We start from the raw sequence: 18,702 nt of genomic DNA, 5'->3' as shown, positions 1-18,702 counted from the left end.
GTTAAATTTAAATTATATTTCACAAAAATTTTCAAGGTGTTAATTACTTATCAAAATCCTCCTTCAAAGTAGTTGACCTACACTTGCATCATTTGCTTTCTCATCAATACCTCAATACAAACAACTATGGATTAATATATTAAATAGCGACTTGATTATTTTTTATCTACACTTTTCGTTTCAAAATTCTCTTTTTTGTTCTGGCTTTTTGATTAAATAATTATTTAGAGTGCAAGGGTAACATTATCAATTTATGACCTTTCATGAAGACATTTGATCTTGTCCAGCTATTTGTCAAGGATGAAAAACCTCGGGAGGCTTCCAAAATTATCCCATCATGTAAAGAAAGAAGCAACAATTACTTAAATTGTGTTATCAATTAGGGAACGGGTTTATACAACGGATGGCAAAGAAGGGATCCAAGCAACTGCCAATCTCATCTTAGAGGTTCAGTCGCAAATTGAATCTAAATTCAGCACCAAAATGCCATTCCGGACGGGTAAATGCAAATTCCAGTAACTACTCTTTTTTTTTTTCTTTTCAACAATACTTGAAAATCAACTCTCTGAAAGGGGGGACCCACTAAACTCCACTATCCAGGCAATGGCTAAATTCCAGTAACTACTCGAATGATATCTTTAGTTGCATCTGGTGTTATAATCCAAAACGCCATTCTAGCAACACACCACCAAAAATAACTGTGTCCTGGAAAAGACTTGACTACTAAAAAGCTCAGCACCACACAAAACGTAACATGAAAACTAGATGTATCAAACTCTCGCAGCAACTTATACAGAAATTAGTAAAAACCACTTAGTCCCAAAACAATGGGAACTCAAAACTTAACAGATAAAAGACCCCACTTCTAAATTTGTACAAACGGTCTGTGCTCCGGTTACAGGAAACTAAGCAACTGTCAAAGGGAGAATAATTTTGAGCAATACTGCCAAATATCGCGATAATACCTCAGAGCCTGGACAAAAAATGGATTACAGAGAGTATTGACAAAGACAAAACGAACCATGCTTGTGTGACCCTAGCCCTAGGGGCTACTTCTATCATCAAGTCGTCGCGAAATATCCTGCCGCAGCATCTCCATGAATTCCTGCAAGACCAAAATTAATGGTGAGCATGAATATCAGTTTTTTTTTAAACCACAAATTTGTAACATGGCTGCAGAAGCATACATTAGCAAGCCCCTCATCGCTGCATAATTCATTTACAACATTCCCCTGGACATTGTCACCTTCGCACAACTGTAAAGCATTTTCAACCATTGAGCGAAAAATTTCTCCTGGAGGACTTTGTTGTTCAATCCCTCGAGCCACTTGTTGGACGCCAACCTGATCCGGCTAAAAATGTATTTCAACACGATACAAATAAATATTAAAAAAATAAACGAATTGACCATAAAAAAATCCATGAAGATCAGTCAACAATTACAATGTCAATAGTGGAAAATTTCTTCTGCAGGTTAAAACAATTTTCAGAATCACAATATTGAGGATAAAGAACCAAAAGAACAGTGAAATATAATAACAAAAAAATGAAAACCACCACAGATGGTTTAGAAGATTCATGAAGCGAGATACAGACAGAAAGTGCATTGAAAAGGCAATGCACCATACAGTAGACAAATGCACAAGATACTGAAGAATAAAATAATAATAATAATAATTTGGGGTCCGTTTCTAATTCTCCAGTATATTTAGAAGCTTAAAAACTTGTCCATGTCCTCTACTTAAAAACTTGTCAAATGAGCCTACACTAACACCAAAGTCACCGGCTCTTGCGAGGTCTGGAAAAAGGATGCAAGGGTACAAAAATCAAATTGAACTTGAATGACTCATGAATTCTTACAAACAACTTCACTACCTCTACTTGGAAAGTTCCATGAACACGAGTATCTTCAAACCCACAGATATGAAATGAACACATACCTGAGAGTTTTCAACAGTTGACACAACATCCATCGTTGATCTACTGCCCATGAGATCAGGCCCCATAGCAAGTGTTGGTTGGGGCCCAGTAGAAACACCACCAAGAGCTTGAGAAACAATTGGCATCATTTGTTGCATCATTCTTGATAAATCAAAGCCACCACCTTGACATCCACCCAAGCTGGAGAACATGTTTCCAAGGTCATGGTTGTCAATCTGTTGAGCAATTTGATTGACTGTATTCCGCATGGCTGGGTTCTGAGTTAGTTGCTCCATAATGTTCCTCAAAGCATTTGGCGAACCTATACCAGTTTGCTGGGAAACACCTGCCAACAAACCATTCAAGGCAGGGCTTTGGAGAACCTGAGACATAGAACTGCCGATGTCAAACTGGCCATCAGCATTTTCTTCTGTAGGAGGTAGAGTATCCACAACTACCCCAGCAGGTTGTGACAACTGCCCTGAAGCCTGAGTATTTCCATTGCTTCTAGCTGCAAGTGATGCAAGAGATTGCAAAACCTGTTGCCCCGCAATTCTAGGTTGTTCAGTCTGATTAGAAGTGACCAAAGAGCTACTACCACTGTTGCCTTGAGACCTTGATTGCCTACTTCGCCTCTGATTAAAATCAGGGTTGTAAGACATTATGCAGCACACATTCAAAATCAAATAGAAGTCGACAATATAAGATATCATATGCTGACAAAAATTTCATAGTTCAGTAAATACCCCTTGGTCAATCTATGCAAGTCTTATCCTATAGCATCTAGGAAACCTGGCAAGCTTTAGTGTAACCTTATCTTCTATCCTTTCTGATTATGTCCATGCTTTCTTTTGCGTGGAAAACTCCAGTTATCCTTTCCCTTATATTAACAGGCACATCAGTTACTTGAATGCAATTTATATCATTTTTGAAGTGTGCTACCTTCTGCTATACTGATCATTTCACACTGATTTCTATATTTCTCTAGTCAGTAGTCCACACATTTATCTTAACAAAATCCACCCTGTATAATAAAAATGGTTGAAAATATAATATGTGCAGAGCATAGTCAACTAAATTCTGCAGTTCCCATATCAAGAAGCTGACTGGATGATCTTAAAGGTGAACTAGAGAGGTATCAATATCCAGCTAAAAAAAAACTAAAATAACCACTTTATAACTTGGGTACCATCTGAAAAATAAGGGTCCACATTTGGAACCAAAGTGGAAGAGCTTCAGACAAGTGCTTTCATTCCAATGGCAAAAAGAGCAGTACAAATTTTATTCCACATCTAACATATCAACAGTAACCTACCTTAGGTTGCAAACTTCCAAGGCCCAACCCAAGAGGAGTAGTGGATGAACCACCAGGTGTATCCATGGCTTGACTGGAACTTGAAGCCCCTTCTGCAGTTACTACCACCGGGGTGCTTGATGGTTCATTAGAGCCCCCAAGTGAACTGCTGGAAGGTTCATATTTTGGGTTCACAGCAACACCACTATCCTTACTATTGCTAGGCTGGTGGCCAGAAGGCTGTGTCTGCAAGTCAAAAGTTGGTTAAGTCAATTATACCACGTAAAAAAAAATGATCAACTAAATCTTAACCAATTTTGCAAAACAGACCTCCTGATTTGTCGTGTTAGAAACACCAGGGAATGGTTGGCTAGTCTCCCCAAATCCATGGCCAGACGAGATATTATTCTGTTCATTGCTCCTACCTTCATCTCCAGCAGCAGCAGCACCAACAGCTCTCTCTTGAACAGTTGAACTCTCTACTTTTAAAGACGACAAATAAAGAAAAAAAGAAGCAGTGGAGCACACAATATGAGGAGAAATCCAATACACGTGATTTAACAAGAATATAAGTGAAGCAAACACATGCTATATCAGAACCCTGTCATCATATGAAACAAACACACCTGCTAAGGCCTGGTGTCCACCCCGAATATTGCCAACAAAATTTCTGATTTGTGAATTCACTTCCGATACAACTGTTGACAGTGGAAAAAGATCTGGAGGCAGTGAAACACCAACACTGGGTTCTAGGGTACCAGAGACAGCAACAACTGCAGGTCGTAATGGAACAGCTGTTGTGTTGACATTTGTGACACCTTGAACTCGCGATTGAGCAGATTCACCAGAAGCAGTGCCATTGGCACGTTCGCCCGGAGTTCCTTCCCCATTGTTCGTCCTGGCTCCAACCCCAGAAACAAAAGGAGCTAGCGGTGTCCCTGGTCACAAGTAGAAATTGAGCAAGTCTATTTAATGCATAATGTAATCGACAAGTAAAAAAATAATGAAGAAACTTTACCAACATTTTCCATACCAGTGTGTATATGAATATTTACATGTCTTGAAATGTTCCCAATTCCAACAGGTCCGAAAGCCCCAGGATTTGATGGAGCTGAAGCAGAACTACCAAACAGGGAGCTGGTCTGAAGAGGAAATGGCTGCGAGGGAAAAAAAAAAAAGAATCACAGCTTAAAATCAATAATGCAACCAATAAAGATCTCTGAATTTGCTTAACTTTAACTGGGCACCCCTTGGAAGTTAAGAAGCCTATCTGGGAGCTAGACCAATTCATTTTTATGGTCTTTATTTGGGTATATTTCAGCAAGAACTCAGTTTTACGCCTTTCGGTCTTCTAGGAGTGATTGAAAAGTTTCGTTGCATTTTTTTTCTTTTTCACCCAATTCCTTTCTGCATTAGAAATCCTCAAAATGCTAAATGTGCTATTATATACTTCTGCATTGGAAAACACAGAAAAGAAGTCGAGAAATGGTGTATAAACACCCCAGATAGGGTTCAACAAGAAATTATGAAATAACCAACATTAAATATGTCCATAAAGTTTCTAACATACCTGAACCATGATAGGGTTAGGACCTGAAGGAGATACGTAAACTGCAGGTCCAGCATTGACAGAAGATTCAGCCTGCGACGAACTAAAAAATGTAAATATCACAAATCTAAGAGCGTGGAATTACCAAAAGAAAACAAAAAGCCACACCGGAGATTGTCCCATTCGCAGAGTCAACATTGTTCTCCCAATCTCTAGAAGAAGAGCACCTATGTGCTGCATTGCAAGGCCTACTTGTGCTGACTCAGTCTGAATTTGTCCCCTTATTGTTGGATCATTAGAACCTGCTTCCTGCTCCAAGCGCCCTGCAACATGCTACATAGTTGCAGCAGGTTATAAACAACGGAAATATCAGAAATTAGAGTGACATGCAGCAAGAATGTGAACTTTATTGGCGAACAAAACAAGTGAAAAATATTATGGTGCTCTGTGAAATGATACAGATGTTTCGTGGGCAAGAATGCACCAAGGTCCTGTATGCAGACAGATACCTAGACAACTCAAATGATACAGGTTTACAAAACACATGATTTTCCCCCACGGGAATCATGTTTAAGTGCTCTACACTCTTTTGTCTCTAGCGCAACTGACAGAGTTACATGAATTCTGATTGCCATTCATACCTAATTTTCACATATTGACAAATTGGAACAATTATGACATTTCATCATAGTTTCCAAAATGTTGAGACAAAAGAAACAGATGCAAGAGAAGTTCCTAATATCAATGACACTAGGCATCGGACATCATCAAACAGGAGTCTTGGAGGTGTTTTGTTCAAAAAGCAATAATACAAATAGATGAACAAACATTCGCATCAATAATAGCATGGACCACTCCATCATCCCATCCCCCTTAAACATAATGTAGTAGCTGAAACAATAATAACAATAATGTAGTAGCTGAAACAATAATAACAATAATGTAGTAGCTGAAACAATAATAACAATAATGTAGTAGCTGAAACAATAATAACAACTGCAGCTGATTAATTACTGAGTTGACAAAGTTGCTGAGTCAAGTAAGCACATGCAATTCAAAGATACAAAAAAGAGTGCGATAAATAAGCATCGTATTAAGAATTTCAAGAATTTCAATGACAACAATAATCCTAAAGCCGCCTTATTATCCAGAACAATAAAATGAAATTGCACTAGATCATACAGATAATGCCGCTACAGCATGACCACCAAGAAGATGCTGGGCATGCCGCAAGACACTGCTCAACGCCTCTGGTGTTGGAACACCACGAGTGGTTGAAGGCAGTTGAGTTGTGCGTGGATCACCGGTGATATTAGGTGATTGGCTAGGCTGATATCCTGTTAAAAAAAATTCCGAATAAGTTAAGAAGACATATGAGCAGAATCAGATCCAGATGGCAAGAATGCTAAATTTATTACCCTGCTGTGACATCCCCTGCTCCAGGCGATTTACAAACTCATAAATTGTGTTCAGAGAATCAGGAATCGGCTAGCATAAAGAAGAAAAAAATAAGTTAAAATCTGAGCGAAAGCAACTCCGGAAAAAAAGTTAGGGTAACATATTTAATGCAAAATACCATATTGAGTGAAGGAAGAGCAACAGCAGCACCAAGGGGAATTTGCACAGCATGAGGCATAGGTTGACTATTAAATGATTGCCCAGGCTGTGACTGGTTTCCCCCCTGATTTTGGTGGCCAGCATCATTTCTTACTCCTCCTGTTGCACTCCTCTGGGGGACCTGATGGCAAAGAATTGAGTGTACACAAACAAATCCACAACTATATGAATCAGTTTTGTATCATGATCACCAATCCAAATGTAACATCAGGAGGGCAAACGTTTCACAACCCATTAACGCCTGATTAGAGTGACATATGGCATCCAACTCTTTATGGTAAATAATAATAAAATTCTTGTAATCAGATGAAGGTAACAACTAGATTGGTGGATGCCAACCAAAAAATAAAATACCTTCCCAGTTCCCCTTCAACAAAAGGGAAAGCATATAATGCATGAAGGACATGCGTCATCAGAAAAGGAAAAAGACTTTGAAGATTCTCAATCAAGATTCAGCTCAGCAACTGTCAGAGCTATGGTCTGAGATCCTACATAACTTGATAGGGGGTGAATTTGCTATTAACTGAGATTTGTCCTAATTATGATGATAATTGTCGCTAAATTGAGGCAATATCACCAATCAACTTTTCCTAAAATAACAAGTCTTACCTTTAAATTTCTTGCCCCAGTATGTTACAGTAGCCTCCCGAAGTTGAAGTACTCAAGGGGAATTTGTAAGAAATCAAAAAGATATAATGTTGACACCAAACTAGATAAAGCTCACTAACTTTATGCAATACCTCTAAGGCAATTAGTGTTATTCTATAGAAAAAAGAGCACAGGCCATTAGAAGTTACATTAAAACATTAAAAAGGTGAACATAATTTATCTTTTAGATTATCATTCTCCATTTAAATGTCTTACTATAGCAATATTTTTTTCTGGTTTTTCATCCATTCAATAAGCTCCTCTGTATCTAGGATATAGCGAAATATAGGCCATTTTGTAGTACTATCACTAATATAGTTTTTGCTCAAGTCCCTTACAAAGTGATATCAGGTAACCATAGTTAAGTAATATCAGTTTCAGTTATGAGTCTTAATTCTTCAAAAACTGAAAACAGAAAATAGTAGAAAAGGTAGATGTTGAAACTAATAACTATTACTATCTTATCAGAGCAGTACAGTTCAACTTAGGAGGAATCTGTCCACGATTTTGAGATCATTCTAGAGATTGTATAACATATACAGATAGGATTTCATAACAAGAATTCCCATAAGGATTTCCACGATTATTCTTCTTTCTTAAGATTGTTAGCGAAACTGAAGTCAACATAAGAAGCCCCAATACTCAGTAACCAAGAACAGGCTTAAACTCATATAAACATAATAACCATGTTTAACAAACAAGAAATGCACCAGTATCAGTCATGGTTAATCAGCATATAACAAAAATCAGTGCAAAGAAGAATAAAAAGGAGAACAGCAAGATAGTACAAATAAAGACCATGTCCATAATAGTCCAAAGTGCAATAAGAACTGTGCAAATTGAGCTTCCAAGCAATATTAAACTAACATTTATCACAAACGTACAATTTAGGCAGGGAGAATCAGAATAAAGGAGTTTCACATGGACAATATGCAAGAAATAGCACTAACATATGTAAGATGCTTATTGCTAAAATGACGAGAATCAAGACATGATCTTTTGTTAGTCTTCAGTTCTACAACACAACAGCATGATCACTGAAAACAGAGGCAGAACTAAGGTCATGATACTTCCACCTCCATAAACTTGGAAGAGCTACTACAGGCAATTTATTCTCTGCATATCTAAGGGCTTCTTCCCTCGTAAATATCTTAGGTAAGGTAATACTAGGGAATACAAAGCAATTCTGTAAATCTAATAACTAAACCATTGTAAATGCTGAAAATCGGAATGCCCATCCACAGAGACAATTTTGGATAGCAAAGAGGAGAGAATCAAGAAATCCATCAAAGACTGAACTCACCTGCACGCTAGGTTGTGTACCAGGCTGACCTCCAATTCCAATGGAGTTTAAGACAGCCCCAATGACCTAAGAAAACAAAGCAACAAGAATTAGAAGCATATATCCCTATAAATGCAAATAACCAACCTAAAACATAATAAAATCCATTCATAGAAGTTGACAGCCTCGCACCCGACTCAGATCTGACCCGACATTTTCACCTTGTTCACCAACATTGAATGTCCCCAAAACAACACTATGTGAAATTTGTCCCATACGATTGCGTGAGCCACCAGGACCACCAGGTTCTTGTCCTGAAACATTTTAAGCTTGCAGACATAAGAAACAGTAATGTTATAGGATAACCATTGAAACTCAGAGATGAAAAGCATGAAAATTTACCAACTCTTCCAGTGTTTGTTCTTGTATTTCCATTATCCGAACTAGACGAAGGTTGCTGCTGAGTAGCCTGTCTCTCAACTAAATGTAGCGTATGTCCATTTTCAACATCTATAGCAGAATCAAGGTTTAACACAACCACATTTGCCAAGATGCAGCTCCAATGTGCAGACACATCTTAGCTTCTAGATTCAGTCAAGTGGTGTTACTATGCTTATGACCACTTGCAAATCACTAATATCTAGATACTTCAGAAAATTAAATCATAGCTGCAAGGAACAATACAAATTGAAAATTTAACCCTGTTGTAGCAGCAGCAACTTTCAGGCAAGGTTAATAAACCCCAGTGACAACTAGTTGACAGGATAAAAAGCTTAATGAGAAGAAGACTAGCTAAAATCACATCCCTGAGACAAATAAGACTCCCAAAGCAGTCCCTGCCAAAATATGTCATACTAACCAAGCATTAACAATTATCCAAGATTGAAAAAAATACTAGTCAATGGATCAAACTTAATTTTACACTAATTTCTTCAAGGTGAGTTGAATAAGATTCGAAGAAATATAAACAAAAGCAGCATCCTTTATAGAGGTTGAATGATAATGCAATGAATTGCACGGTCATCAAGAAGTACAATTAATAAAACTTCCATTTTATAGCTTCAAGAATATATCTCTGCATATGAGTATATGGGAAATGTCAATTCAAAATGTGAATGCTTTAAATGTTTGTAGTATCAAATTGAAGCACAAAAACAACTTAGCATAGCACTATAAAGAATTTGAGAATTCCTTCTAACCAAAAGCACATGAAGATATGCAGAAAGGTGACCCCAAATGGCTAGATTCTTGTTGCCCATCAACTTGATGTCATGTTTTATAACAAGAAAGAGCATAATTTCTTCTTTTTTTCCCCTCTATTTTCGGGCATATGCATCACAGCTTTCCATAGAAAGGATACAATATTCAGAAAGAAGATGATCATCCTTCAAGACCTTGCCCCTAAAAATAAGTCGTTGCTGCTCAACAGGAACACCAATTTGACTAGCTATTTTCTCCTTCAATGCTGAAACTGGCATCTGGAACAATACAAGCCTCAAACATCTTACCCAGTAACAAAGTACTTTTTAAGCTAAAATTAATCAAAAATATATCAGAAACATGACAGATAAAACTTTGAAGTGACTACCTCAAAGAATCCATTTACTAGGTTATGCACCAATCATGATTTTGCAAACTGAATTAAGTCATTCAAAAAAATAAAAAATAAAAAAAACTGTACTACAATGCAAATCGAACTGAACTACAATGCTTAAGGCCAATTTTCTAACCAAATATATAAAGAACTAATCTTGATAATGACATGTATAGAGCACAAACACAACATACATCCTTGTCTGCGTGAAAGCTGTAAATCTGGGAGTCAAGAGTCTTGATGTTCAGCTCCACAGTTGATTCAGGACTTCCACCGGAAACATTACTCGTGCTTGACCCTTCAATGGGTTGATGATCCGCCATGTGATTTTCAGAAGAAACAACTTTACACAACAATATCAGATGCACACAATCAGAAACAAGAAACAGTACACAAAACGAACTTGAACTAAACAGGAGGGGTTTTTAATTAGAACAAAAAGAAAAGAAAAGAAAATAAATGCATCTATCTAAATGGATTAAGACATTTGCATGAGAACATACCATAAATGTAAGATAAAAAAAAGAATATGTTAATCTCTTAGAAATGAGTGCCACCTTTATCGAAACATAGATGATGCCATGCCACACAAACGTTTTCTGCTAAATAAAACTTGGAGTAACATCATGCTGCAGTCATTTATGATGAATTACCGAATTGTTTCAAGATTTTTCTCAAGCACCCACAGTGACGACATGATCATTTTCTTGGCATATGTCATAAACTTCTGGTGGGACTTAGCAGTCCAACAAGCCACAATAATCGGAAAGAGGAGTCCCTCCTAATAAGTATGGAATTGCAAGCTAAAAAACCCTTACTTCTTTCATCTTCTATCATCTTATAAATGTGCAATGCACTCGACAAACACAAACAACAATCTACATTTCCTACAGCCAACATAGATAAGAAACCTCCTTTAAGAATAAGCACCAAACTCCAAGCTACAATACCCACAGATTACAGCATCTTTTACCATCTTCTAAATGTGCAAAATCCATACTTCCATTGATTAGACCATCAAATCGTCAAGCCCAAACAAGAAAACGTCCACATTTATCTAAACGTTAGAAATCACAAAGGAAAAAGAGTTCCTTTTTTGTTAGCCACACTAGTGTCAAGGGATAAAACTGTTCCAACCGTAATTTGCGTCTTTAAGAAACACCATAATCTGCATCTTTGAGCTCATCTTTCACGTTTTAATCTTTCCAATTATTCAAGAAGCAACGGAATTTACTTAGGGTTCCCAAAAAGAAAAAACAAATCCAAATGTACAATACTTGGAAAAGGGTTACGTTAATATTCCAAATAGGGAAAAGAGAAAGAAAGAATTTAAAACGACAAAAGCAGTAAGGTTGATCAAACCTTAAAGATGCGAGAAAGCAATGATCGGAGAGTGAAGCAGAGCAAGGCCGTGATAATTTGGCACGATCGTCGGATAGCCGAGAAAGGTTGTACGCTGACGACTTGGGCGAGAAGAAAATAAAAGACTATCTGAATCCAGAAAGAAACCTGAATTAAATTTTATTTCTAGTTATATATTTTTGGACCGCCTTGCTGGGTTCTCTCCTGAGATGGATGCAGTAAACGTTTTCCACTTTCCAGAAGGATCTAGATTCCACCAGATTGGGGATTAGTGGAGTACTACAGTAGTTTTTACCTTTTGTTCTGAAAATGGGTCAAGTCTGGCTGAACCCACATTTATTTTTGCTTTGGCTGAAAATGGTGGTAATTTTCTTTCCTGTTGTCTTCTGTAATCTGTTGATTAATATAATTAATAAAAAAATAAAATTTTAATTTTAATTTTAATTCTTGAACATATGATATACATTTATATTGACAGCGATTAGTGTGTATATTATTAGCTTTTAATTTTTTTTCCCAAAACTATTCAAAATCCTTATCCCGAGAGACGAAAAATTGCACATCTACTTAAATTTTAATACCATTATAGTTATTATTTTTTTTAACAAAATTGGATAGTATTAGTTATTGATTTATTTATTTGTCGGGCATAAGAGAAGTGACATCGTACTATATATATGTACTAGCATGATTCTGGCCGTGCATTGCACGGCCTACCCACTGATATGATCAAACAACTTAATCACACCTGGGCAATCAGGACCATATATGTATATATATGATATGACCAACTGAAAAATGAAGAGGTAAATAATGAATATGCAAATCACAACCATAGATTACATAAACTCAAACATTCATGTCTTAGCAAAACACACACTTCAGTTCAACCCACAGTTACATATTAGGGGGTTTAAATAGGCTTCATTGCCTATTGAGTTACAACATTGATGGTTAAACCATTCATAGATATATTAGGATCCATTACTTTCTAAGTCAAAAGAATAATGGATCATAATATAATTCAAAAGGCATTGTCTAAGCAATCAAGATAGTCATCAAGGCAATGAACAAAAGATATAACAAAAGTGCAGAAATCAGGCATATCAGTCTTCCTTTGCTTTAGGTTTCTTGGCTGGACTGTCTTTGATATTTGCAGGTGGACCATAGGGTTTTGCAGGTTCTTTGGCAAACTCTTCAGGAGCCTTTGTTGGTTGTTTAGGATCTGTGTCTGCTGGTAAATCTTCTGGAAATTCAAGGCTTCTTTTTGCTCCACTGGTTGCAGATGTCTGGCTGTCTTTGTAAGAACTGGCTCCAGCAATTTCTTCAAGTAGCAACTTTGTGCTTGGTGTGAACAATTGGTCCTTTGATGATGTTTCTGCATGCCTTGCTGATGAACTGCCAAGTGCAGAAGAAACTTGAGTGTTTTCTGGAAGTTCCAGAGGAAGGGGACGGTCTGATAGTTCAGCTGCAGTATAAGCCTTGATGACAGTATTCTTTTTCTGCAGTTGACCTTGGAAAGGAGTCTCATAGGATTTCAGAAAACAGACCACTGTGTACTTTTTCAAGGCATCATTAAGTTCAGTATCTATTTGAAAGCCCTGCACCAGAAAATTTTTTTAGTTAGGTTCAGCGAATTCCTTTCTATGTATATCTGTATTTATGCCTGAATATAAGACAGAAAATTCATACTTACATCTTCTTGTGCTTGTTTAAGCTGCAATGGAGTGAACTCAATCAATTTTTCAGCATCTTCTCCAGATATAATGCAATGTATTGAGCTCGAAGCATCAGTTATAATAATTGGAATGCGAGCCCTTTAATTGAGTGGAGGAATTAAGATTAATATATGGTAACAAATGCGAATAATATTTAATTTAGAAGCATAAGTTAATGATCTAGCCTGAGTTCAACTTCACTTTGCTGTTTGCATGAAGGACAGTGGATGATCCAGTCAATGTCAGCATTCACAATTTTGTGACAATTCGCACAAGCTGTAGTCCAATATTTGCTGAATCCATATGCAAGTTTGACAGTTCCTTGCACCCAAGCTGCCTTTTGCTGAGGCAGGCAACCATGAATGGTATTTGAATGTGAATTAGACAGAAAATAGTTATATTTAACCAAAATTGTAGAATAACAATATGGTACTTACAACTGGAAATGATGCCTGAAAATTGCTGATTGCTTTGATATCTTCTTCATTTGGAGGAGGAAGTAAACAGTTTGCATCATTGTATGTTTTAGCATCAAGCAAATTCCTGATTTCTTCCTTATTCAAGCTGAACCTGAATGATTATGTTTAGAGCACAAATACAAAATTTATCAGTAAAATAAGTTGATAATTTATGGAAAAAACTAAAAAGAAAATTATACTTACCATTGCCTCAAAGATAGGTCATCTGGAAGTGGAGGACTAATCAGAATTCCAGATGAATACCTTGTAGTGAATGACAAAGCTGTAAAAATGATGAAATGGTTTAGTAATTATAACATCAAGTACTTAAAAGACACACAATAAAGAAATCATAATGCATAATGAAAAATTTACTATTGAATGTGGTAACTTTAACACGGAGAGCTATGATTAGAGGGGCAGTGCTAATCATGTCTGCTATTTTGCTCCCTTCATCATGTTCAAATTCATTCCAGAGAGTCATAAGCATCAGTTTCTTCCTGTCAGGTATAACAAATAAATTATAACTACTGCCATTAATCTAAAATGAGTTAATAAAATGGTAGTATTCAGGTTTGATTACTCTTCATTCACTATTATAATGTCTCTAGAAATAGAAGCCGGATCTGGCTGTTTTATTGGGAATGCGTGAATGACAAAGCCTCTAATATCTGAAACAAAAGTGTTGATATGAATGTAAGAAATCAATAAAATGTCAAATGACTGTCAAGTAAATTAAAAAATAATGTAACAAAAATTACTGCAAAGGTTATCTGAATCAGCATATTTGTGCAGATCAGAGAAGTTTGTCAGCTCAAATATGCAAGGCAGCATAGGTGGCACAGGTTCAGCATAATTTTCAATCAAAGTCTTGTAGAATTACATTCCTATCGATGTGATTTTGTGAAGCACATGTTTCAACAGAGTGCTTTTCACGGATGTCATTCTCACAGTTGATTACAATAGGAGAATATGGTTGAGAAACAGAAGAATCAAGAGTAAACTTCATATGCTCAGTCAGCATATTTAAGTTTCTCCTTTTGTTTCTTTCCAACATTGCTAAATCAAGGGAATCATCAAACATCTCATCTATCAATCTAAAACCTGAACTAAATTTTCTTTTTTTCTTCATTTTGAAACACAGAAGATCAAAATCTAATTTTACTATAAATAAAGCAAGATACTAAACCAAAGGTACACAAAATGATAGAATCAAAGCATCCTAGAATAGCTAAAACTAACTAATATATATAAAATGACATCCTTAATAACCCGAAGTACAATGATACTAAATGATGTAATTATTGAATAGATAAACAGCTAACAGCATCATGCAACATTTGAAATTAAAAACAGAGGCAAAAGTAAACCATCATAGCATAACATCAAACACATCGCATTTCTTATAATAATTAAAAGAAAGCAATAAACAGAGGCAACAACAATGGGAAAAAATTGCAGTTCAAATCAGAAGGTGAGAAAACAGAAACATACCTATATTTTCTTTGCTCGCCTGAATGTTTGCAAAAGTCCGGCAGCATTTGAAATTAATATAAAAACAGAGGAAAAAGTAAACGTAAGCTAATCGAAAAATTAGCATCATAATTATTCTTTTATGCATAAAATAAAAGACATGGCAGTCTTTAATTAACGGAAGGCAATAAATGAACAGAAGGTAAGAACATTCATCAAACTAAAAAATTGCAGGTTGAAATAAAAAGACACAGAATAGAAAATACCTAGATTTTCTTCGGTCGTCTGCTGAAGACCGGCAAAACTGAGGAACAAAAGTATATATAGGACTGGGAATAGTAAATTTTGAAAGCTGCATCATAGCATACGTCGGTAGAACAGGCATCCCTAAAATGAGCTGATTTTGGGGAAAAAGAGATATCAGTGAACTGTTTTTTGGGGCAAAAGAAGAATTGACGTCAATTGGGCGACTTTTTTAGAGACAATCGAAAGGAAGTACAGTTAATTGCTCGAGGAATTGACAGAAAATCGAAGATTTTGCAGGGCCGTAGATTTTGGGGAAAAGGAATTTTACTGACCTAATTTTTGGGGCAGGCCAAAAATTCACGTGCGTGTGGAGGATTTTCTGGGTCGAAATCAAATTGAAGGACAATTAGTTGTTGAAGGATTCGGTAAGAAACTGAAAATTTTGCAGGCCGATATAGTATAGCGGCCTATTCGATCGAGAGAAAGAAAAAGGCTATTCGACAGAAAAGAAGGGGAAGGGAATTCTGGGTAAATGAAGAAAGAAGGAAGTTCAATAAGTAATAGGGTAAACAACAAAAAAGCCCCCTGTGGTTAGGCAATCATTCATAAAAACCCCTTGTGGTTTCATATCATACCAGTCGATACCCCGTGGTTTGAATTAACCTGAAAAGTGGACGGAAATCGTCAAATATTCGGCGTGTGTCTTAAACGAACTGCAAAGGCGCGTGCATATGCGAAAAACAGATTTCCACCACAAACTTTCACCTGATATGCCTATTTTAGCCTTCACTCTTTAATAATAAGAGACCAGCTTCCGTTTCTTCTGAGTCTTCATTCAATCTGTTTCCAGATTATTCAGTAACTACTGTAGACACCAAATTTTTAGTGTATTTTTATTTACTGTTATTTTTATTTTTCATGCTAGTTTTTATTTACTTTTAGTCTTTTATTTTTGTTTTAAGTCATTTTAGCATAGAATTTATTTTTAAAAAAAAAAGGGGGAAACCCGCAAGCGGGTTTCAGGCTATTTAACAAATTACTTAAAAAAAAAAAAATTTTTTTACATGCAAGCTGCGTTGAGTTGCATATGCCCATCGGAGGGCCCTAGGATGCCCAGCAAACCTCCCCTCTCATCCTCACCCTTCAGGTGAGGGTTTGAGAGTATGTGTTTGATATAAATAGAACAGAAAAGCAGCTTTTAGTCATTTTACATAAGGGGGAAACCCGCAAGCGGGTTTCAGGCAGGCTATTTAACAAATTACTTTAAAAAAAAAAATTTTACATGCAAGTTGCATTCTTCAAAAGGGTATTTTCGTCTATTCACTCAGCTCCGTCTGTTTTGCCGATTTCCGTCCACTTTTCAGGTTAATTCAAACCACGGGGTATCGACTGGTATGATATGAAACCACAGGGGGCTTTTATGTATGATTGCTTAACCACAGGGGGCTTTTTTGTTGTTTACCCTAAGTAATAAGACAATTAAGGTGCTGTTGACTAACTTCAACATCAGTCATCAGTCATATACTAACGGCTAAGCACATTACTTCTAACGGGCATAACTCCATTAATTTATATTAATTATATAATGAATCATATAATCTAATTCAAAACAGCCCATGTGATAAAAGGGCCCACAAATAGTTTACAATTATTTGCACTTGATCAGAAAATTATAAAAGAAATATTTTCAAAAATACAAAAATAACCCTAAATAGTTAGCAACTATTTAATGAGTTAGTTTTCATAAAAGCATTCAATTGACCTTTCACATCAATTAAAAACCAAACAAAAGGAACAAATGCAAATAACTAAACCATTGTTACCAATTAGCCCCTAAATAGTAAGGAACTATTAAGACATTGAATTTGAAGACCATGCCTGAAATAGACATTTCTCACTTTTTGGTAGAAAAAACCAGGAAAAAAACTCCTTTCTCTAACAATATAGTGACACTTGGCATTCAATTGAGAACTCCAATTGTTCTCTTATCTAGTTGGTAGATAAAGTTTTTATCTTCTTTTTCTGTAATTCAGCTTCGATATATCGATGTCAGCATTATGGAGAAGAACCGTCAAGAAAAGACATTAATATTATTAGTTTGTAACAATTTTGTGATTCTTGTTTCTTAGTATGAAGAAGGCTTCGACATTGCATGCTTCTCAAGTCTCATATTAGTAGAAATATGTGTGAGTAAAGAATGGTTGGACACTGCAATCATGCTTCTCATATTAGACTTTCAACAACATGTCTACGAACAGCTCTTACTTTGTTGCTGATTTTGTCCCATGGTACAGAATTAGCCACTAATCAAGGACACATAATTAGCTACTGATCAGGACGGATGATGAACAGAAAGCATCCGATGGGGCGATGATAACTGATAATTGACAATATAAGGCATTGTTTGTAATCTTTCACAAGCAAAATCCCAACCACCCCGGACGTTTACCCGCCTGCCTACTCACTTCCTGTGTTGCTTATAAATTGCAGGGATTAGCTAATACTCACTGTCATGTTCATGTGCGCCGCTCAGTATACTGCAGCTGTACAGTTGAGTCAGCACGCCCAGAACACACAATGGAGGATGTTACAATGGATGGCTGACAAGATGAATTCAGCAAAACGGCGGGCAAACCCATAAGATATGCGGAGGTATATCTCAAACAGGTCTGTTTGGATTGTGAATTATTAGAGATATTTTTACTGTAGCACTTTTTGTGATGTGATGTATGTGAGATAAAAAGGTAATTGGGAAGGTAAAAAGGTGTATTGGAAATTGTAATGATGATGTAAGCAAATAAATTTGGAGAAATAAAGCCCAATCCAAACAAACAATATGTTTGCACTGTGCATTACTAAGTTCTAAATAGCAAAGTATAATGGTACTGCTTATTACTACTAAAACATATGTGATCAATTGACGGTCATGTCAGGGAAGATTCAGGACATTCATGTCAGGGAAGCCGCTGGTGATAGAGGAAGTGATGATAGTGGCACCGTCTATATCTCGGGAAGTTTGCATTAAAGTCATATGCGACTCCCTTAATTTGTTTCAGCGACATTACCTTCTGGAGACTAGAAGGTATAGTGCTCTACTCTTGTCTTGTCCACGTCTTTCTGGCTAGCTCCCCCTATTCTTACTGTTTGGTTTCTTGCTGAGGAAGTTAACATAATTAAAGAAGGGAGTTTGATTTCCCATTTACGTTTCTTGTTTTGCAGGTTTCTCCGGCATGTTTTCCAAGAATGTTGGGTCATGACGCTGTTTGGGCAAGTTACAGAGTTTGACAGTAATATTCACAATGGCTGTTTTTTGTTGTTTAACTAACTAGGGTCCGTTTGGAATTGAATTTATTGGGTGTTTATCTAAAATTTTACTGTAACTTACTGTATAAGTTTAAAAATATTTTTGAAGTGTGTAAATTTTTGAATATTTTGAAGTGTATAGTTTAAATTTTTTGAGGTTACTGTAGTTAAAATTTTTAAAAAATTTGTAACAGATAAACTTGCCAAAAAACTTGGGTTCCAAACCGGGTAGGAAATT

The 18,702-nt window shown here is 36.3% G+C and overlaps 1 protein-coding gene across 3 annotated transcripts; it reads right to left on the bottom strand.

The window, feature by feature from the left end:
- Positions 1–750: 750 nt before the first annotated feature.
- On the bottom strand, positions 751–11,487 carry LOC113749753 (ubiquitin-like domain-containing protein CIP73). 3 transcript variants are annotated; one of them, XM_027293584.1, is made up of 18 exons: positions 11,267–11,487; positions 10,099–10,247; positions 9,671–9,788; positions 8,713–8,820; positions 8,503–8,624; positions 8,332–8,397; positions 6,340–6,501; positions 6,182–6,251; positions 5,946–6,100; positions 4,932–5,096; positions 4,785–4,856; positions 4,248–4,371; positions 3,841–4,152; positions 3,545–3,696; positions 3,236–3,460; positions 1,941–2,555; positions 1,188–1,352; positions 751–1,105 (listed from the first exon to the last, which is right to left on the bottom strand). In XM_027293584.1, the coding sequence occupies exons 2-18, from the start codon at positions 10,225–10,227 to the stop codon at positions 1,043–1,045; spliced, it is 2,823 nt and encodes a 940-aa protein (XP_027149385.1). In that variant the 5' UTR covers positions 10,228–10,247; positions 11,267–11,487; the 3' UTR covers positions 751–1,042. The 3 variants fall into 3 exon arrangements, with proteins under 3 accessions (XP_027149385.1, XP_027149388.1, XP_027149387.1); XM_027293587.1 differs by having other exon boundaries at positions 1,188–1,343; XM_027293586.1 differs by having other exon boundaries at positions 3,545–3,693; positions 11,267–11,486.
- Positions 11,488–18,702: the final 7,215 nt, after the last annotated feature.

Source organism: Coffea eugenioides, chromosome 10 (assembly GCF_003713205.1).
Source record: "Coffea eugenioides isolate CCC68of chromosome 10, Ceug_1.0, whole genome shotgun sequence".
Lineage (NCBI taxonomy): Eukaryota > Viridiplantae > Streptophyta > Magnoliopsida > Gentianales > Rubiaceae > Coffea > Coffea eugenioides.
The sequence above is the reverse complement of the archived record's forward strand: the minus strand, read 5'-3'. Positions and strand labels throughout refer to the sequence as shown.

What these genes read in the sequence shown, in the direction of transcription:
- LOC113749753 (XM_027293584.1), bottom strand. Translation starts at nt 10,227, where the DNA reads ATGGCGGATCATCAACCCATTGAAGGGTCAAGCACGAGTAATGTTTCC. An exon ending in GCTTTCACGCAGACAAGGAT is followed by an intron (nt 9,789 to 10,098) that starts GTATGTTGTGTT and finishes GTATTGTTCCAG; the next exon opens with ATGCCAGTTTCAGCATTGAA. An exon ending in GCGATGAGGGGCTTGCTAAT is followed by an intron (nt 1,106 to 1,187) that starts GTATGCTTCTGC and finishes TTGGTCTTGCAG; the next exon opens with GAATTCATGGAGATGCTGCG.